This window comes from Crinia signifera, chromosome 5 (assembly GCF_055691185.1).
Source record: "Crinia signifera chromosome 5, ASM5569118v1, whole genome shotgun sequence".
Classification (NCBI taxonomy): Eukaryota; Metazoa; Chordata; class Amphibia; order Anura; family Myobatrachidae; genus Crinia; species Crinia signifera.
The window spans coordinates 253,395,150-253,417,855 of NC_139221.1; the positions used below are offsets into that span (position 1 = coordinate 253,395,150).

General features: G+C 44.7%; 1 protein-coding gene across 2 annotated transcripts in view; it reads right to left on the bottom strand.

Moving 5' to 3' along the window:
* Positions 1-22,706, bottom strand: part of CREM (cAMP responsive element modulator) — a 59,294-nt gene that overhangs the window by 24,822 nt on the left and 11,766 nt on the right. For both annotated transcript variants that reach the window (XM_083188815.1, XM_083188814.1), the window contains exons 2-5: positions 20,700-20,787; positions 19,033-19,127; positions 15,618-15,784; positions 9,565-9,741 (exon numbers count right to left, since the gene is read on the bottom strand). In XM_083188815.1, coding sequence (XP_083044941.1) covers positions 9,565-9,741; positions 15,618-15,784; positions 19,033-19,127; positions 20,700-20,783 — 523 coding nt within the window. In that variant the 5' untranslated portion in view covers positions 20,784-20,787. The remainder of the gene's footprint in view (positions 1-9,564; positions 9,742-15,617; positions 15,785-19,032; positions 19,128-20,699; positions 20,788-22,706) is intronic.

Sequence of the window (22,706 nt, forward strand, 5' to 3'; positions counted from 1 at the left end):
ATTTAAGCGCAATTACTGCGTATAGCGAAACCCGAGTGCAACCTTGCAAATACACTATAGAACACGTGGGTGGCCGATTCATCGGCGGCCTGTGAACAGTGCATGTACACACGTGGCTGTTCATTGGTACTGCACATGCAGCACACATAGGAATTCAAAGGTGAACAGTATTTAACCACCAGTTTTATTTAAACAGTATAGCAATATACTGCGAATGAGGCGGTGATTAATAAAAGAAAATAAGTTTTTTTCTTTTTGTTCATTTTTTTTTTAAACAAGCAACGCAAGCATTATTTTAATAGATTCCTATAGTTTATTATAAGGGATTTATACCTGCATAAGTATCCAGTGAAAAGCTACCAACTTGGGAAGATTTTCTGTACAGAAATATTTCAAATATATGCATAAGACCAAGGTGTAACCAGCGCCCAGTGTGAAACATAACTGAGGCGAACGGGTGTGTGACGGCACGACTCAGCGCAGTGTAGTCCAGTGTAGGACAGTCCAGTTAGGACCCGGGTTCACGTGACGACGTGCCCATAGGAACTGCCCCTTCAGTGGAATTGATTCCGCTAGGAGGGTACAAGAAGATACATCGGAACGCACTTGTTTCCGATTAGCTACTTTAGAAATCCGATTTTTGGGGGTATAGGAAAACAAGTTTGTTATACCCTGGAAAAATTGTGCCGCATCAAGCAAGTTGGCTAGAAGTTCGCTGCTAGTTGAAAGACTTGGTGATTGAGTATCATACCTCGTATCCTTCGCACCTGCTTGACTGTGGGATGTTCTAGGAAGCTGTAGAAGTGAGTGTTTGGGGAGCTCTCAGATAAGTAATAACCCACCGATATCTATTAAGCTGTGAACGTTTATTCCTGTAACTATGGGTAATAACGGGTCACGCTGTGATAACGTGCATGTTAGGGAGGAAGCAAGCCGGCCAAAAGGATCGGCTGCTTTTATTATGTGCAAGAAGCACGGTGAACTCGCAGTTGTTTACCAAAATAAATGGAGAAAAATGACACAAGGCAGCAAGTTAGAATTTCCCAGTGTTGGTAGCTTCGATCCGGAAATCTTATCGGCAGTAAAAGATGAAATATGCCTACTCTCCAGTCGTAAGGAGAGAGTGAAGCATATAAATATTCTTAAATTGTGGCAGAAGGAAGGACAGGAACAATGGGGAAACAGAGGTTTGGCAATACCTGACGCAATCAGCCACAATATAAATGCAACCGCCGCCACAATAGGAACAGCTCCCCCACCCCCATATGTGCCGAAGGGGATAATGACTCATAAGAAAAGTATAAGTAACAATGTATCCGTTGCTAACCTGTACCCTGTCTTATCCCCTTACAAGGAAGCCCGAGAGGAAAACGAGCAGCTGTTGGCACTGGCCGTCTCTCATGCAATTAATATGATTGAGGGAAAAGCTCAACCCGCTGTTGAGGCCCCAGCACAGGAGGAGGAGACGGCTGATGCCAACAGCATAGTATTGGACTCAGGTAATGATGCACCACACAGCACAGACACAATTGACTCCCAAGCAGGTCCCAGTAATGCGAATGTGGTACAAACATACCCTGTACGCACACTGGAGGTTCCCTATGGTAAGGCAGACAGAGAGGGTGTGATACCTACCAGAAAGATGACCATGCTAAACCCATGGACACGGTTAGAGCTGCGGTCCATCATTACAGATTTCCCTGACCCAAGGAAAGATCTGGCAGTGTGCCGGAAATTTGTAAGGGATCTAGGAAACTCTGATGAGCCCACCAACAAGGATTGGAGAATCATGTTGAGGGCCTGTCTCCCCACTCACATTGACATCCCGAAATTCATTCAGGATAGTGGATTGAAAGTGGACAAGGAGATAAATGATGAGATCAACCAGGAGAATATACGCCTGATTAACTTACAGTTGGGAGTATATTTTCCTGCGGCAGTAGAATATAGCAAGATTTTCACCATCAAACAGAAAGATGGCGAAACTGCTGCTGATTATTTTACAAAGGCCTTACTGGAGGTATCAAAGTACACTGGTGTCTCCGAGCCTAAGGACGACCCCCACCTGAGGGAGATGATTGTCTCTGTGCTGGTGGAAGGGCTTAAGGAAAACCTGAGAGCCAGAGTCCAAACTTCTTTTCCAAATTGGCGTGGAATGACAGTGGATGCCCTACGGGAATCTGCTGTGGACCACGACCGCAACATCAAGAAGCACAGGGAACTGCAAACTGACAAACTGATGATGGTTAGCATCCAAGCCCTTACTAATGCCCCAAACAAAGCTGCATACCAACAACCACGAAACACCAGGGACACAGGTAGAAAACCAATTATCTGTTACAACTGCAATAGGGAAGGTCATTACTCAGCTCATTGTAGGGCAGGAAACCCCAGGAGTTACCAAACACATAAGCGAGAATGGGAATCTCACAGAGGTGAGACACGGAGATACCCAGCCACTAGACAATGGGAGGAGACAGACAGGTCACGCAACATGCCTCCTCCCCATCTGATGGCTGACACTGTGCTAAGGGCAACGCAGGTCAGACAATAGGAAACAGGTCATACCTGTATCCTACAGCCAGTTAGATTAACTCAACACCTTGGAGAAGAACCTCAGGTGAAGGTTGATATAGCTGGAGTAAGGCAAACCTTTTTGGTTGATACAGGGGCGGCCAGATCTGTTCTCAACACTCCTCTTCACTTGGGTTTCACTAACCAATCAGTAGCGGCAATTGGGGTAACAGGAAAAATACAACATTACCCACTGACGAAACCAGCAGAGGTTACAATCGGGCCTTTGCATACCAAACATTCTTTCCTGTTGGCTGCAGCGGCCCCGACTAACCTTCTGGGTAGAGATTTACTATGCAAAATGGGATGTGTCATCTATTGCACCCCCGATGGGGTATTCCTGGACACTCCTAAAAATCTTACACAAGAAGTGCAAGATATGCTGGACAGTCCTCAGAGGCTAATGTTGTGTTCTACTGTTGTAGAATCAAATCCATCTAGGGTAGCTGAAATTACAGCACAAATACCGGGTTCCCTTTGGACTAAAGATGGACAGGACGCTGGGCTAATGGCAAATGTAGCTCCAGTAGAAATCCGCTTAAAAGAAGGCAGGATAGCCCCAAAAATACCGCAATACCCTTTAAAACCTGAAGTTGAGCTAGGAATATTTCCAGTGATCCAACGATTGCTCCAACAGGAAATCCTAGTTAGAACTTCCAGCACGGCCAATAGTCCCATCTTTCCTGTGAAAAAGAGCGGGGGGAGGGGCTACAGACTAGTGCAGGATTTAAGAGGGGTAAACAAGGTAGTTGAGAGCCAATTCCCCGTAGTGCCAAACCCAGCTGTCATCCTAATGCAAATCCCACCTCATTGTACTCATTTCACAGTCATTGATTTGTGTTCAGCATTCTTCTCCGTCCCTTTGCATCCTGACAGCCAGTATCTGTTCGCCTTTACTTACAGAGGAGTACAGTATACCTGGACACGACTCCCCCAAGGATTCATAGACAGCCCCAGCATCTTCTCCCAGGCCTTGCATGATTGTTTACAATCCTTTCAACCCATGAGTGGTTCGATACTGATACAATATGTTGATGACTTATTGTTGTGTTCTGAGTCACTGGAGTCATCAGTGGATGACACTAGACAGCTGCTGATGCATCTCTCAGAGACAGGACATAAAGTATCAAAGGATAAGCTGCAATTATGCCAGACCAGGGTTAAGTATCTGGGCCACTGCCTTACCCAAGGGCTGAGACACCTCACCGACGACAGAATCCAAGCGATTCAGAATATGGTACTGCCACAGACCCAGCATCAGATCCGTACGTTCCTAGGCATGTGTGGATACTGTCGCAACTGGATCCCAGGTTTCTCTATTCTGGCATTACCACTACAAGAGATGGTTTCCTCAACTAAGCCAGATCGGGTCTCTCATACTGAGGAATCTGAACTGGCTTTCGAGGAACTAAAGGTGAGCCTAACAAAGGCCCCAGCACTGGGAATGCCAGATTATGGGAAACCCTTCGAATTGTACGGAACTGAATCAGGTGGGTGTGCGGCAGGAGTGCTTGTACAAAAACATGGTGATGCCAACCGACCAATAGCGTACTACAGTGGCCAGCTGGACACAGTAGCACGCTCACTCCCAACTTGCTTACGAAGTGTGGCGGCAATAGCACAACTAGTAAGTAAGAGTGAGGACGTAGTGTTGGGACACGATTTAACTGTTCATGCTCCCCATGCTGTCTCTGCCCTCCTAAATTCTGCCCAAACACGTCATGTGTCCTCAGCACGGTTCACTAAGTGGGAACTGGCGCTGATGGCCCCAGTAAATATTACCATCAAAAGATGCAACACACTAAACCCAGCCACATTCCTTCCTCATGTGCCTTCCAAGGCACAAAGGGTGGAGGGTGATGGGAATGTTGCTGAATATGGTAAAGCAGAGTTTAGTGAGAGTGAGGACAAACATGATTGCATGTCCTACCTGAATCAGACCTTCACAGCACGTCCTGACATAAGCGACAGCCCATTAAGTGAGGTAGACATAACCTTATTCACAGATGGTAGCTGTCATAGACAGACGGACTCGGGAGAGCTGTGCACAGGTTACGCAGTAGTAGATGGAGAAGGTATTGTGGAAGCTGAACCCTTGGGACCACCTCACTCAGCACAAGTAGCGGAACTGGTGGCACTAACCAGAGCATGTGAACTGGCCCAAGGAAAATCAGTCAACATATATACCGACTCCAGATATGCTTTCGGAGTAGTCCATGATTTTGGAGCCCTATGGCGCCTCCGAAATTTCATGACGGCGGCTGGCACACCAGTGGCGCATGCGACATATATTAGGAGACTTCTGGGAGCTATTCAGCTTCCAGACAGAGTGGCTGTTATCAAGTGCAAAGCTCACACATCAGAGAAGGACCCGGTGTCACTTGGTAACAGCCGCGCTGATGAGGCAGCGAAAAGGGCCGCATGCCCTGTAAATATTTTCACCCATCCTACCAACCTTTGTACACTGAACATAGTATCCACATCCAAACTGATAGACATGCAGAATTTGTGTTCCCCACAGGAAAGAGCAGTATGGAAGTCGAAGGGATGTGGCCAAGAGTCTACCGGACTTTGGAGAGATGGACACGGGAAACCAGTGGCCCCCAGGGCATACCTTCCTAGTCTAGCCGAGGCGGCCCATGGGCTGACACATCTTGGGAAGGAAGGTATGTGCAAGCTGGTAAAGGCCTACTGGTGTGCACCAGGGTTCGCTTCTCAAGCAGGTAGAGTGGCAATGTCATGCCTCACCTGTTTGAGGAAGAACGTTGGAAAAGCCATCCCAACAGAGCCATCCCACATCCCTCCTACAGAAGGCCCTTTCCAGGTAATACAAATCGACTTCATACAGTTACCACCCTGTAGGAATTTGAAATATGTATTAGTTTGTGTTGACATGTTTTCTAGCTGGGTGGAGGCTTTCCCCGCTGCCTCCAACACTGCTACCTTTACAGCAAAGAAAATATGTCAGGAGTTTGTCTGTAGGTATGGTATCCCAAAGGTCATTGAGAGTGACAGAGGCACTCATTTCACAGGAGAGGTCTTCCAAATCATGTGTAAACTCCTGGGGATTAATAGTAAACTTCATACTCCATATCGTCCCCAGGCGAGCGCCAAAGTTGAGAGAATGAATGGTACTATTAAGAACAAATTGGGTAAAGTTATGGCTGAAACAGGGTTGTTATGGCCAGAGGCACTGCCTATTGTGCTGTATAGCATTAGGACCACTCCCAGGACTCCGCTCAACTTGTCCCCCTTCGAGATATTGTTTGGTCGGCAGCCACACATCATGATAGACCCACAGGATGATCTCAAATGTAACAATGAGCTAACTGTACAGTATCTCCTAAAGCTAAACAAACAGCTAAGGGAGCAACAAAAGCAGCTGAAATTACTGAACCCTGATATGCCTACAGAGAATTGTCATAATCTTAAACCAGGAGACTTTGTTATGATCCGAAATTTTTTACGCTCAGGTTGTTTGATAGACCGTTGGGAAGGACCGTACCAAGTTTTGTTGACCAGCACTACATCAATTAAAGTCGCAGAGAGAGAGACTTGGATACATTCGTCCCACTGCAAGAAAGCCAGTAACCCAGAGTCCCAGTGTGCAGAGAGCGAGAGAGAAGAAGTGTCGCTAGAAGCATTGTTTCGGGAACACTGAGAAGCAGCCAAGGTCGAGCAACCTGAGCGAACAAAGGTCTAAGAGCAGAGCAAAATAAAAGTCCCCTGGTAGAGATGATGGAAGGACTCCAAGCAAAAGGTTCACAGCTATGCATATATGTCTTTGTTTTCTTTCTGTGTTCTTTTATTCACCCAAAGATACTCGGTGGCTGCCACATCCTAGAGCGATCGGAGCGGAGTTCTGACAGTGTAATAATGGACCCAGATATGGGTGAGGTAGAATCCCTAAACCAGCTTGACACTTTGCCCATGACAGGAGAAGGTAAAAGGTATGAGGGAAACGTAGTTCAAGGGCTATGTGATGAGTTATTGTCTGGTGAGTACTGTGTCTGTAGATATTGTCAACCTAAAATGGAAGAAGAATGCATCCAGCGATGTCAGTCGACAAGTAAGGCAACTACCGGCCGACATCCCTTGAGTGATTACCACTCACTAGTGGGTAAGGTTTTAAACCAAACAGAATGCTGGGTGTGTTCACAAGTGTTACATAAAAGGAGTAGTGTAGGCCTAGTCCCATACCCGCTTAATATTTCAGAGATAAGCGTATTAAATAAGGGGAGGCCATTGGATAAGAGATACCTGTATACCAGGTCCCCTAGTCTTAGATTACACCCATACCAAGTGGATAAGTCCCTGGTATGTATGAACTTCTCGAGTTCCAGAGCGATTGGTACTTGGGAAGTGACATGGCATAACCAGACAATAACTTACTCCCAGCGTCCAGATGGAGAGCCTATTGATAAAGAATTGTTGTTAAAAATCCGAACCAGTGGGAGACACTATAAATATGTCTACACGGTGAAGAGAAGTAAAATGATGGCCGGCAGAGTATCAGCCGGCTACTGTAATGTAACCCTACAGCCAGAAATCTGTGAGGAACAAGTCAGGGAACAGGGGACGGGGATGTTCTTATGGATAATGTGTGACAAGATCATGAAATACTCTGTCCCCTATTTTCTCCCTGACGATGTTTATTATATTTGTGGTAGGAGGGCGTACAAATGGCTCTCCATGAACTACGTTGGTATTTGTTATCTAGGCAGAGTGTTACCGGAAGTGATGACCCTCACACATGATGAGATGATGAACATACACAGAGGTATTTCTCCTCCTTACACTCATACCCATTATGACCAAATCCATAAAAGGGATTTAACCATCAGGAAAGAACCCCTAGCTTCCGAAATGATACACGAGTCGTTCGGTATCCAACTCCTCATTGCTTTAGATATCACCCATACCGCCAGAGGAGTCATAAATTTTAAATATATACAAGCATTAGCCAGCTTGGTAGATAACATCACTGAGATTTATGATGACACCTTTAGATACACTGGAAAAGAGTTGCAAGCATACAAAAGAGAGCTGGTCCAACATCGGATGGTGTTGAACTATCTGACAGCTATGACAGGAGGATATTGTGTCACCCTTTCTACACAGTTTGGGGTGAAATGTTGTACATACATCACCAACAATACTGAAGACCCAGAAGAAATCATCGATCACCGGATGGATGAGATTCTTCAGCTTAAATGGGAATTTAGAAGGGAACATAATATCAGCCTGGCAGAAATAGGTAACAAAGTTAGTGAATGGACCTCCTGGTTGAATCCAATGCACTGGTTCTCTGGTTTAGGAGAATGGGCGCAAGGGATCATAGCTAGCATAGGAAAACTCCTTCTCTGTATCGGTGGTGCCATCATAGTCTTTGTGCTATTGTTCAAATGTATAAAGGTGGTGACCCGGGGAAAGACAAAACGTACCGAAATCATGAGTGTAAGAACGAGAGATACAGAGGAAGACCAGGGTTTGGTATATGACCCTAAAATCGAAACCACCTCCCTTTAAGGAAACCATATTTGTGAACGTGTATATGTTGTAACCACCCCTGTTTTTATTTTTATCCCAAAATTGTACATTATCCTTCGTGACCCTGAGTAGGTTGTTCGATAAATGCGGCCCATCGTTTATCCATGATCCTGGATCGGCCGAGAGCAGATGGCTTACTCCCCTTATATGTTTAATTCATGTATCCCAATTTCTCTGTTAGGATTATGAATTTCTGTATTGTCGTGTGAAATGTTTTTATATTGTAACAGTTTTATAATTACTGTTAAAGGGTGGACTATGGAAGTCGAGTTACACACACGCCATTTTAGGATAGTATGGCCGCCATTTTGGTTCGCAGAGTTGCGCAAATAAAGTTTCCATACCCGAGTATGCGTGGCAAAGTGGACCAGAAGAGTAGCCATACTATCACACATAAATTCATAAATACATACTGACCCTAAGTAAAATATAGTTAAAGGTTTAGAACGCCACACATAGCTTAGTTAGCCCTGCATACATCTATCTGTATCGTGTTTAGTACCGTTCCGTTCAGCTCATTATGCGAAGTATTCCGGTCATTGCGAATATATCGCAATGTACATTGCCCGAGAGATATGGACATAATCCATATTCCAGAGACAGTTTCTGTTGTAAGTAGTTAACAAAGGAAACTAGCTCAAACCGGTTCTTATCCTTGCTGACGCCGAAACCACCAAACAAAGGACTCTTAAAGTTCACTCCCCTGCACCTGGTCAGACCAGGTACAGCGTCTAACCTCCAATCACAGTGGACCGGACATATGATCTCTGACCAATGAGAATGGCCTTTGACCTCCCCCTTCTGACCCTATAAGATAGGCGACCCAGAGCAGCCAAACTCTCTTCGGCACATCTACTTTCCCTGGACCTTCCTACCGGACTATAGTTCATTCCTGAACGATAGTGAGCTCTGACCGGACTGCGCTTCGCATATTTGATGAGACGGGTAAACGGTTGCATTAACGGTATTTATCCTTATTGTATTGATTGGCTGATTGTGTCTTGTATCTGTTTTCTCTCCCCTTAGCAGAGTCTGTTTAGTATTCATTGTTAGTATATTGTATCACCTGTTATACCTGTTTATTCTTATTTCTGTAACCCCCTTTTGTCCATTAGGGACTTAAATACAAACCTTTTACGGAGTTCTAATCTCCTTATTCCTATTCAGTGGTCGTGTCTGTTTATTCGCATAATAGCGATAAGGTATATTGCGGACACAGTCCGATAAGGTATATTCGCAGATTAGAGACAAAATACTGCGAAGGAATCTCTGAATAAGGTATTGGTTCTTGGTATACATAATACAATAAAAGGTGCGCTACGCTTTGTTCGCACGTAGCTAGGTATAAAGGGTACGTTGGTTGCGGACTTATTACGTAACCAACGCTTTTCACTTATCGTCACTCTGGTTATATTTTAATCACCATTAACACCACATTACCTTGAACAACCACCTGACTGCTTGGGATAAAGAACTTCTGTGTGCCATCTGCTGCATACTGCACAATTGCAGTTGTTCCTGGATGGTGAGCTCCTAAACTGGATAAGGTGTGTAATCCCTGCATCCCATCAGATATTGTATTAGCAATTTGGAAGGCTCCTCCTTCTCCTATGGTAACTAGAAATTCAATTTGAAAAAATACATAGATATTAAAAAAAACATGTAAAATATAGAAGTCTTGTATGGCACAACTGCATTCTAGCTAGGCCTGGATATTCCATTATCAATTTCCTGGGCTGCAAATCTCTCAGCTTTTACAGTCAGTAGTAACCGTTTTATTTCATTCCTTCAGGATGGTTGAATTCATTAATTGACCAGTTATGTTCAATGGTATATCAAAACGGTCATAAGGGAACATGTATTTCTGGACTAAATGGTCTAGTAGTGGCCTGCATTATAGGCCAACTCCCTTTAGACAAGCCAATGGGGTACTTGAGTACTTTTACGGTGCCAGCATGGCACCGTGCATCTGTGTCCCCTTGCGGGGCTCGCTGCGCTCACCCACGCTGCGGGATCGGTGGCTCACTACACTCGCCACGCTATCTAAAATCAACTCCATGCCAACGTGGATAGTGGGGGTACGAACTATACATGTTGGCATGGAGTTTTCAGCCCCGCAGCTGGACACAGATGCACGCGCCGTGAAACTACACAAGTACCGCCAATAGTGACAAATAATATACACAGCAACTTTAGCATTACAATTAAAAACAATAATGTTGGCAAAGGACCACTGTTTTACCAATCCCATAAACCATGATCTGTTTTTGTTGCTTATAAAACAGTGGTGGCAGCCGTATGATGGGCGGAACAAATTCATGTGGCATCAAAGTATAATGCTTCAATAATATTGCGAGCGTCTAGCGAATAAAAGGAGGACCACCTCACCGAGTGCATGTTAATATATTATATGTATACTTTGGGCCTCAAATAAGACATACCTGTAGGATACAATTCTGGTAAAGGGTACACATGTACACCTGGACCAACCATGTTGTGACCCAACACGGCATAGCAGACATAGATAGGTATTTTTTAGTATGCAGGATAAACACTGGCTACTTTTCCGTGTAACACACTGTACCTTTGCACTATTTATAGCATGCTTGCCCATACTGCTATGAGTCTGGCAAACTCCCAGAAGACATACCAGCCAGGGATGCAGCAAGTGGAGCCTAGCAAGATGGCATAATACTGTAACTCATTCTGGCTGGTCAGGGCCTGGTTGTCCCTCATGTTTATGTGTACAACCAGCATGGCAGACACATTTTCCGGTATTCCTAGATCAGAGTTCTTAAGTGTGCCACCAGAGCTAGACAGGTCCACCAGAGCTAGACAGGTCCACCACCACCAGTTCAACTGTTATTCACTAGTCTCTTGTTTTCATGCGAGGGATAATGTATTTTATTTCTGCTACCTGTGGGGGCTAATGGTATTTTTTCCTGTAGGGGCCTGATGGTGTGCCGTGAGTTGAAAAAGGTTGAAAATCACTGTTCTAGATATTGCAAATTACATTAGGGCAGATGTATTAAGCCTTCAAAAGAGAGAAATGTGAGGATAAATAAAGAATTTGCTACTCACTGTTCATTCCCTCTTACCGAATCAGCAGGAGACACTGCAGTCAAGACAAGCGGGATAGAGTAGGTGTACTGGAGGAGTTGGCACTTTAAGAAAACTTTGCTGTGGAAGGCTCCTCCCTGCTCTATCCCCACCCAGATCTCAGTCTTAGAAAAACTGTGTCCGAGAGGAGAAGAGACCGGGCATCCCCAGTAGGGAAGATAACAGTAGTGAAGTAAGAAAGGTTAGTAACAACCAACAAACAGAACAACATACAACACAACTAACAACCCCCTGCAGTCGAACCAACAACACAGGACAACAGGAGTAGGGAGGGCGTGCAGTGTCCCCTGCTGATTCGGTGAAAGGGAATTAACGGTGAGTACCAAATTCCTTATTTCACCTACATGCAGCAGGGAACACTGCAGTAAAGACATCTGGGGAAATACCCAAGCCTCAAACCCTGGTGGGAGAGCGCTGAGGCTCCTGCAAAACTGCCTTACCAAATGACGCTGCTGTTGCAGCAAACGTGTCAAAGTGGTAGAACCAGGCAAACGTGTTCGATCCCGACCACGTAGCAGCACGGCACACCTGTGTCAGAGAGACACCACGTGCCATGGCCCAAGAAGTACTTACCGATCTGGTAGAATGTGCTGACACCCCAGGTGGTACTGGTCGCTGGTGATATTTGTACGCCTCACGAATAGTGAGACAAATCCAACAGGCCAAAGATTGTTTTGACAGGCAATCTGATTTCCGAAGAGGTTTTGTCCGCATCACATAAATCCGTAACGCTCTAATCACATCCAAGGAGAAGTCCAAACCCGTTAATACTGGAACTACAATGGGCTGATTAAGGTGAAAGTTAGACACAACCTTCGGGAGAAACCCCCGGTTTGTGCGGAGTTCCGCTCGATCTTTATGGAACACCAAAAATGGGCATTTACAAGAAAAAGCCCTGAGTTCAGAAACTCTACGGGCCGACACTAAAGCCAACAACAGCACAGTCTTCCAAGTAAGAAACTTGAGATCAGAAGACTCTAAAGGCTCAAAGACCTCAGATTTAAAAAAAGATAGTATATGATCGACAAGTCCCACGGCTCCGTAGGCGGTACAAAAGGAGGTTGCATCCATAGAACCCATTTTAGGAAGGTCTGTACTTCCAGAATCAAAGCCAAACGTCAGTGAAAAAACACAGACAAGGTGGAAACTTGCACCTTAAGAGATGCCAGCCGCAGGCCAGCAGCCAGACCCAATTGGAGGAATTCCAATAACCTCCAGCGCTTTTGGGAATCCTCTAGCCTCGCACCAGCGTATGTAAGCTTTCCAAATCCGATGGTAATGCGATGCCGTAACATCCTTCCTGGCTTTGATCATGGTGGGAATTACGGACTGTGGGATACCCTTTCGGCCTCAACAGCCAGGCCGTCAAACGCAGCCGAGGTAAGTCTGGGTAGATGAACAGACCCTGTTGTAACAGATCTTCTCAAAGAAGGACACGCCCTCTTCGGCGGACAGGATCCAACCATTCTGAATTAGAAAGTGGCACGTTAATAGAGCATTCTCTTTGAGTTTTATTGGGCATGGGGCCTTGAGAAGAAGGTCGTCCAGATTAGGTACAATTGTCACTCCCCGAATCCAAAGGGCTGATATCATGCATGCCATAACTTTTGTGAACACTCTTGGAGTGAAAGACAGACCGAAGGGAAGTGCTCTGAACTGATAATGCTGGTTGCGGATACAAAATCGTAATTTTTTTTGATGTGGCTCCCAGATCGGAATGTGTAAATACGCTTCTTTTATATCCAGGGACAGTAGAAAATCTCCTGCTTCCAGGCTTGTTATGACGGAGCAGCTAGATTCCATCTTAAACTGGTGAAAGGTAATGTACCGGTTTAGGTGCTTTAAATTGAGGATTGGGCGAACAGACCCATCTGGCTTTGGGACTACGAAAAGACTTGAGTAGTAGCCCTGACGTAATTGGTCTCTGGGAACCGGAGTAATGACTCATGCATCCAAGAACCTTTGAATGGAGACCTTTAAAGCCTCCTGAGTATCTGGAGAGACCGGAAAGCCGATGGTGAAAAATCTTGTTGGAGGAGGAAAGACAAATTCTAGTCTGTACCCCTGCGACACAATTTGGAGCACCCACTTGTCCCTGCAATGGGACTGGCAAGCATATAGAAACAGAGACAGTCTCGCGCGCACCCTGGGTTCCACCAGATGGGCTGGGAGCCCGTCATGCCACAGGCTTGTCAGAGAGCTTTGGTTCGGGTCTACGGGAGGCAGCCGTGGCGGTTGCTGCCGGTCGAGTGCCCCTACGACCTCTAAAGGAGGAGAAACACCCCCCCCCCAGAACGTCCTCTGAAGGCTGTTGAACCTCGAAAGGCACGAAATGAAGGGGGTCTCTTAGTAGGAGGAGCTGATGAAGGTTTTCTTCCACACAAGAAAAAAGTATATTGACCAGGTCTAACTTAGGATGGGCAGGGAGTATCCTAACCCCCCCCCCCCCCCCCCGTCAATTTAGTGTGCGTGGGAGCCCTCTTCTGACTCACACAGTGTGCCCCTGTAGTCACTGGGAGGGAGGGCTGACGATCTGGAGCAGGAACTGAGTGTGCCAGGCCTGTCTCCGACGTCCACAGCAGCAGCAGAGCGGTAATGGCGCAGTGATGCAGAGATGCTGAAGCCCGCCCTCCACTGCACGCCCGCTGTGATAATGGCACCACATTTGATAGAGCACCTACCAGGGGAGACTGCACACAGTGTCAGACTGAGGAAGCCGCCGACTTTACGAGCAGGCGGAGAAACGCGTTTTTGAGCCCTATCTTTGCCGGTCCTGTATTTATTCTGCAAGCGCACTTCTTAATCCGTGGATTACAAATACTACCTAGCTGGCTGGTCCAGCAGGTGAAGGTTCCCAACACAGCTTCTTCCGGAGTACATCTCTGGTAATACACCAGTTGGAGAGACTGACCTTGATTATCCACCACAGAAAGTTCATGCAGGACTGGTAACTATGAGATTTTATCACTGCCTCTATTAAGCCTCAATTTTCATTCCTGATTCAGTGACTGTAATATTCACAAGAAAAACGGCAATCCCAGCAAATTCAGCTTTTTTATTGCAATATATGTTATATGTTGTTTGTCATGTCTGTCTGTTAAATTGTGCACAATTGTATTGTTATATGAATTTTTGTGTGGATTGATTCCACTTTATATACTCTATATACTTTTTAATAAATTGATTTATATATTCCTAAAATTGTAAGGACATTCTAATTTTTTCCTGAGCAGGATTGCGCTTCTTAAAGTGCCAGATACCTAGGTATCTGACACTATCTTTTTATTCTCTACATTTGATAGAGCACCTACCAGGGGAGACTGCACACAGTGTCCGGCAATGTAAGGAAGCTCTGAACTGCCCGCTGACAGCACGCAGAGTACAGCAGCTGTCTCTCTTGCTGCCGTCCTTGTGACCAGCACGCCACCCTGGTCACCAGCACCCTGGCGCGGAGCGCCCTTACCTTTGCAGCAGAAATGCCCTGAAGTGTGGTGCTGGCCGCGAACCCATAACGCGAGCCGCAAGGTGCTGCGGTGGGTCCCCTGAGCGGAGGCACCGGTGGCCGAGCAATAGCGACCAAACCCCTCCAGGGTCCCACGCAGCAGGCAGACTCTCAAGTTCAAAGTAAGAAGAAAAATTTTTTTTATTTTTTTTTTTTTAAAAACCTAATCTCCCCAAGGAGACAGGGCCCAGGGGACAGACTACTCCGGGCACTTTTTCTAAGACTGAGGTCTGGGTAGGGATAGAGCAGGGAGGAGCATTCCACAGCAAGGTTTTCTTAAAGTGCTGACTCCTCCAGTACACCTACTCTATCCCGGATGACTTGACTGCAGTTTCCCCTGCTGCATGTAGGTGAAATTAAGAGATAAATGTCAAGCCAATCACCTCCTAACTGCCATGTTACAGGCTGTGTTTGAAAAAAGGAGTGCCATACCTGGGTACAGTATGCCAGTTGTGGTTATAGAGGGGCACAGTATGTACACAGTAAATAGATAGTAGGTCACAGTATGCATCTTCTGCATGTTCTGGTTGTAGTTTTTGCAGTAAGCGGTCTGTGAGTAGACAGAACCTTGAATGTAACCCTTACAGCATATAAACTCTTAGTGAGCCCATACATTAGCGTCAGATTGCTACAAATTCCAGATTCCCCAATGGTTGCCGATCATTGATGGATCACCAGTTACTGATGGCCGTGAATCAGCGGTGCCATTGAATTGTAGAAATGGGGCTCTGATGTATGGGGGCCTTTACATGTGAACATAAATTATTATCCATCCTGTTCTTAGTGTTCCACTTACTAACTCTCCCAATAGTAGCATACACAAAGTAATTTATATACATGTTACATGAACAAAAATATGGGCAATACATACTGTATTGTCCTGTGCTTGTTTGATATATAGGTGCGGAACAGGTCACTGTAGAGAGGTCAGATGAAGCATCTTCTTCTTCTTCTTCCTCCTCTTCTTCTTCTTCTAGACGTTCTTCCTCGATATTCGGGGCTGTAGAAACCCCAGAGGACAGCTCATTCAAAATTTTTCTAAAACGACACACAATATAAAATGGTATGTCAGTTAAGGCATACAGATGTGGCGACCCAGACTTTTTAAGTGAACGACGTGCTTCATCACAATCGCTCAGCACACATCGCATGTGTGCAGAGAGGGGTTTTTGCCTATTTTTAATAGGCAAAGCCCTACGATCTAGGGAAAGCCCTTTCCCTAAGGGCGATAGTGACGTATGGGACCGTGCATCACCTTCGCTGCAGGGCATACACATAGCACGGCGCCCATCGCATCGTATACCATAAGCCTTACAATGGTATGCGATGGCACCCGATGTTATACAATTTTAAAATCGTATACCATTGTATATGGCCTACAATTCCATACAATGTGATGGTATACGATTTTAAATTGTATAAGCACCCTAATGGGTGCTTTCAATGTTAAATGGCCACCCTATAAGATTATTAATTGTATAAGCACCGTAATGGGTGCTTACAATGTTAAAAGCACCCCCACGACACCCCCACTATCAACGCCAACCCGAAGTGTGGCGAGCGCGCGAGGGGCAGCGGTACGCGTCCTCCGACCTTTTCATACCCCCACCATCCACGTCGGCGTGGAGTTGATTTTATATAGTGTGGCGAGCGCAGCGAGCCACCGAGCCCGAAGCGTGGTGAGCCCCGCGAGTTTGGTGCTTTCACACTGCACCTCAACTCGGGTTGACCCGGCAATAACCTGGGTTATAGGTGTGGTATGATCGCAAATTAAGTTTAGGGTTTGGCTGCAGGGAGCGAAGATTAGGTACTTAGAAGGGGAGGGAGAATTAGGGTTAGGATGTGGAGTGGGAGGGCTAGGTTTAGGCAAATGTTCCTTACAGGACCCCGGTTGGTATTCCATGAATCTGGATGCGGACATTGGTATTTTGACCGCAAAGCATCCCCACCGCTGGTCGTATGTATTCCCAAGTGAGTACAGGTGGACCACTGCATTGGTGAATGAGAATGGTCTCCCAAGAGATTCTAGCCATGGTGTAACAGGAAAAATTTAGTGACTAACCATTTAAGTCTTAAATAAAAAATGCTTAGTTTATATGACTTGTGGAACAGAAAAATGTAACTTGATTCTGGAATTTACAATTACAGAAGTACAACCGCAGTTGCAGCTTGCAAAAATACAAGTTTTACGTAAAGAAAGCTAATCTTTAAAATCCCATGACAGCATCACTAATGATAATCACTGATGACATCTGATATCAATAACATTTACTCATCTCTGACATCATACAATATTACTTAGGACATTAATCAATACATAACCAGTCATCTAATGACCTAATGATCAGTACGGGATGTCACTGTTCATTACTGTCACTCAATATGTGCATTGCTGTTGGTAAGAATGATACAGATCTACAAAACATTGCATGCAATATGCACGTTGGTACAATGCAGTTTATGTGTTGTACCACAAAATTTTAAACGGAAACTATTTGTTTACCATGGACACAAAGTTATTTAAAAAGTGTACTTCACGCTAAATTAGAAGGACCTTCCAAAGAAGTAGGTATATACAAGTCAGTTTACAGAAGAGAGAGAGTCCTAACAGAACTCAAAAGGGAACATTGGAAGAAAAGAAAAAATCAATAAGGCCACATGGAATACATTTAAGGATAATACAAGATCTTAAAGACATGCTGGTAACACCAATAACAGAGTTATTCAACCAATTAGTCACTAGCTACAGAAGTAATTCCAGAGTACTGGAAAATAACGGATGTAGCCTCATTGCACAAGTGTAAGCAATGGTTTCCAGGGCATGAGTGGTGTTTTATCTCAAGATCTTACTGCAAGATTCATGATTCCTCATTGGTACTAACTATCTTAAAAAGGGATCTACTTGAATTTGTTTTAAAATGTCTGTACAAATTTGCTTTGATTTTATTTCTGGTCGGCAGTGAGAACTAGCCTTGGAACCATCTTATCACAATGTTTGTCATGTTACGATCTTGCTTACAGTTTCCATATCTTCTATCATTCGGATGCTGAGTCAACAGTCAATTTGAACTTTTTTCTCAATTTGTTTCACTTTGTTTTTGATGCTCAAGGCCTCCAGGGACATTCATCGACATCCTCACTACATCACTAAATGTTTTGTGCCATCCAACCCACATGCACATGACAAACAGAAAGAATTGGGGGATGTTTTCTTTTGAGACGTATGGGAAAAAAATCTGCGTGAGAGGGTGAAACTTGAAAGCCATTGTGGGATAGTCCAGGGTCAATGTTCCCCACTTACTTGAAATTTCACCAGTATGGTATACTATGTCGTTATTTAATAACCACACCTCATTATAATATTGGATGGAGGCACTCAGGAGGATGATAGATACAACTTACAGATGCAGATTACATTATCAAAGTTTCAATGCTTTATTGCACTTTTTTTTTTCAAGATCAGCAGAAAAGTTGATAATGTAATCTATATCTATTTCATTGGGGAACCAAAAAAAATATAGGATTTATTTTTTCTTGCCAAAGATTTAAGATCTGTTAGAGAGTACTTGCAGGTCCTATTTTCTCATTGGATGTTCATTAAAGCTGAATTTGCTCCAGTTTCAAATTGAAAAATGATAAAATTAAATGGTCACAGAAATGTTGGGCATTTCATAACTTAAACATTGTACAAACATATGTTATTATGTTTCAAATGCAGAAAAACGGCCCTTGAGGAAGGGAAAAGAGTAGAGCTGCACTACAACTGTGTGTTTACAGGTGCTGGACATATTGGTGGAGAATTAATTGTTTTTTTTTTTCTCCAAACAACAGTCATAATTTAATTGAATTTGGGCATCCATGCATATAGTGCATGTCGCAGCCAAGATTTAGCTCGGGACTGATTTCTAGTGCCGCCCCCTCCACCCTCCCATCACTTACTACCAGGCCCCCTTTCCATAGAGCGAAGCTCAGGCTCCCCCACCTCCCATTCCGCTGTGCTGCATGCACGGAACAAAGCCTACTGCTCCCATGGCGCAGGATTCTTCACCACTGGATGCTGGCAGCCCTTTAAAATATGGTGCCGACTTGTAAGCCAATCTGGGCTCGTGGCCCGGCAGCCAATCAGAGCAGCTGCCAGTACGCAAGCTCTAATTGGCTCATTTTTACTTGGCCACCAGCACCCGGAGGTGAAAAGGCCTGCACTCCCAAGTGCTGGCATCTCAATACATCCCATATATACTGTATATTCTATACTAGCATTATGAATTCTTCACATTTTTACTTACTTATATGATGGTCTCCTTACAAGAAGTTCTCTCTCTTTCTGACTGTAACCCTCCTTGGGTGATTCTGAAGGGTCATAATTCTCCATTTGTGTAACCTAAAAAAGTACAAATGCCATCTGTCATTTCCAGATTCTGCAGTTACAACCTACTTGAGCTAAAGGGTAAAGGGTGAAACCTCAAAGTGCAGCCAGACTGGCAGCACTTTGAGACGACCTTCTTTGCCATTTATCCCTCCCAGCCTATAGAGGTGCTCAGAAAAATTGACAATGTTGAATACTATATTCTACAACGTTTGCAGCTGAACAATGCAGTCGCACAATGTGGATAACTGAATACAGGCCTTAGTGCCTGTCACGTATAGGATGAATAATATGTCTCTGAGATTTTGAAAATAGAATAAAATAGTCTCAATCAGGGGCGCTGACAGTTTTGCTTGGTCCTATTAAAATAAGGGGGCGTTACCACAACCCTGTAAAAAAAAAAAAGCAGGGGCGCAAGTTCCTTAACATGGGCGTGGTTTGATTGCACACCCGCTCCGGAAAAAAAAAGAGGACAGGCTGCCACTCTTACTAAGTTCAGCACATAGCACTGAGCAGCATGAGCTGGGCTGTGGAGAGGGGCTGTGCTGCAGTGGCAGCCTTTCCTCTCTCTCCCACTGCCCGGCTCTCTGAAACAGGGAATGGGGTAGCAGGCCCCTCCATCAGACCCGAGCCAAGAGTACCCGCCCCACCCCCCTCTCAGCGCCACTGGTCTTAGGGCACCCATACATTAGACCGACTTGTCTTAAGGACAAGTCAGCCCGACTTCCCCTGAGCTCCCCCAGCAGTTCCCTGGCATGTAAAGATTTTTACATGTGATAAATCGGATGCGATTTATCACATGTAAAAACCTGGGGAAGCTGCAGCAGAGCAGGGTCCGGGGGAGCTGCTGGAGAGGTAGCAGGCAGGGTCCGTTGTAGAGGCAGGCAGGGAGCGGGGACCGGAGAGCAGGGTCCGGACCGGGGGAGCGGCAGGAGATGAGCGGGGACCACAGAGCAGAGACCGGGGGAGCGGTAGCGGCAGGAGAATAGAAACCATTCTATGCAAAAGACCGGGCTGTCGCTGATTGGCTGAGAGCTCATCCAATCAGCGGCCGTCCAGTCTTTTGAGAGAGGGAGATTGCTATTTACTGCAGGAGTCTCCTGCAGAATGTAGGAGGGCAGGCAACTATGACTTACATGCATTAAAAGCATCCTTGCAGAGCATTAGTGGTGGCTGCATATATGATGCCTTACAGTTATACAAATGTATTTATACTTGGTCACGGTGGAATAGGATGTTAATACAGTTACAGAACTGAATAATTAGTTGATTAGTAGCTGTGCTGCTACTAGAATTTATCTACCTATAAAATAAACGAGTAAATGCCATTTCTAGCATTAGCGATGACCTTGTTTCATAAAGGAAGTTGACAATGGTGAAACGGGTTTAGAAAATCTACGTACATGTACTTACCTAGGTTTTAATTTAGTCACTAGTACACTTTTACCATTAACCCATGTTTTTTTATTTTCGCTTTTTATCTTCTTATGTAAGCCACTACTGAGGATTAGTACTCCAAGATTTAAAAAAATATATATAATAGTTTTAAAATGACAAATGGTACATAAAGGCATGATGCAAGATTACCTGTTCCATGCTGGACATTTTGGTTGGACTATCTACAATAATATCACCTTCACATCCATCTTCTTGTGACTCTGAGGTTTCCATTTGTCTGGTAATAAAGAAACATGCAGCAGTGGATTACTGTTACGCACCCACGACAAAAAACTTGATCGAAAACATTATCAATATGACATTAAAAAAAAAAAAAGATTAATGGAAAGTAATGAATTTGGAAGTAAGAAGTGGTGAGAGGTAGAGAAGCACTTTACTCAGTAAACATATAAAATCAGAAATGGTAAATTTACACATTTTCAGGCCTGGTGACAAGGGGGGGGGGCAAGGTGGACAAGGGTGACGGGCCCCGGCTATCTGAAGGGCCCAAGAGCTTGGCCCAGTCGCGGCCCGCCTGTGTTGGCAGTGCGGGCCACAGCCTGCACTGTGCATGGACAGCCTCCTGTCTGCACTGCGCATGGACGGCCGTACCCGCACGCTCAGTGCTCGGAGACAGTGTCGTCTGCCTCCTGTCTGCATTGCGCATGGATGGCCGTACCAGCACGCTTACTGCGCAGCACCCCTGGTTATTGTTCCCTTCTGCTCTCTGCGGCTACCTAATGCTTTCTCGCTGCAGTAGTCAACAGAACAGTCGGAGAACATAAGTGAAGTTCCCGACTGAAAGCAGGGCCCTGGAGCTGTTGAAATTGTAGGTGAGGAAAGGTCAAGGCGCTCATCTCTGCAGTGAGAGCCAGTGTTATTGTCATATACATTTATTGGTATATGCAAAGAGGGTTGCGTAGCTTTAGAATAATGTGGGAGGGCCGGGGCAGGGGGGCCCCAAAAATATCAGTGTACAGGGCCCCAAGATTTTGGTTGGCAGCCCCGCATATTTTTCCCTACCGAGTTTTAAATTGTACAGTTATGCACATTCTTCTCTACTGAAATCAAATTAACTTCTTCCCTATTTGTGAAGGGTGGTTTACATAGGACACAATATTTCTTGATTATATTATTTTATACAATCCATGGTAATTTACTCTCTAGAGCAGTGTTTTTCAACCACTGTGCCGTGGCACACTAGTGTGCCTTGAGTTGTTCTCAAGTGTGCCCCAGATCTAGAGATGCCCAAACCAATTTACAGCTACCACTAGTTCAACTGTTTTTTTTTTACTGGTTTCTTCTTTTCATGTAAAGGGCCAATGTATTTTATTTTTTTGTAACCTGTGGGGACCAGTGTGATTGTTTTTTTTTTTTTTTTATGAGGGCAAATAGGATTGTTTTTTTCCTGTATTCAGTGTGCCGCAAGATAAATAGGTTGAAAATCACTGCACTAGAGGCTACCCCACCCCCCACAGCAGTCACTTATCAGGCAGGTGAAACCAAATCCCAGATAAGTGGTTTTCAAAGCCACAATCTCTGCCGAGGAAACACGTAGGTCCGCCGCTTTTCACAGAACCTATGCGCTTCCATGGAGTATAGTGTCATACACACCCCCCCCCACACACACACACACACACAAAAACAGGCTATAATTGGATAGCCCGATAATTGTCATCAGGTAAAAATAAACACCCATTTTTCTCCATGCTGTAAATTACCGTGGGTAAAATTGGCTACCCCCCAAAATACCACTTTCACACAAATTTTAAGCTACCCATACATACAGTAATCTGCATGGTCAATTTCATCAATATTTATTATATATTTCTTTAATATATTATTAAAATTAGCAGTGCCTACCGATCATTCAATGATACATTTTTCCTTTTCCATTTTTTTTAGTTCCTTTGTCTCACTTAGCATCTATAGTGAAAATGTATGTTTTTTTTTCTTATTGTTTACCAATTCCTTCAGTCTGTAAATACCTTGTTGTAGACCACAACTCAAGTATGTAGACCCAAGTATAGCTCAGACCTCGCTGCACAAGTCCACACCGACAACATTAAAGGCCTGGCCTTGCACTTTGTTTATGGTTATTCCAAAGCATATCCTAACAAGCAATTAAGTAATTGGTATTATTATTATTTTATTTAT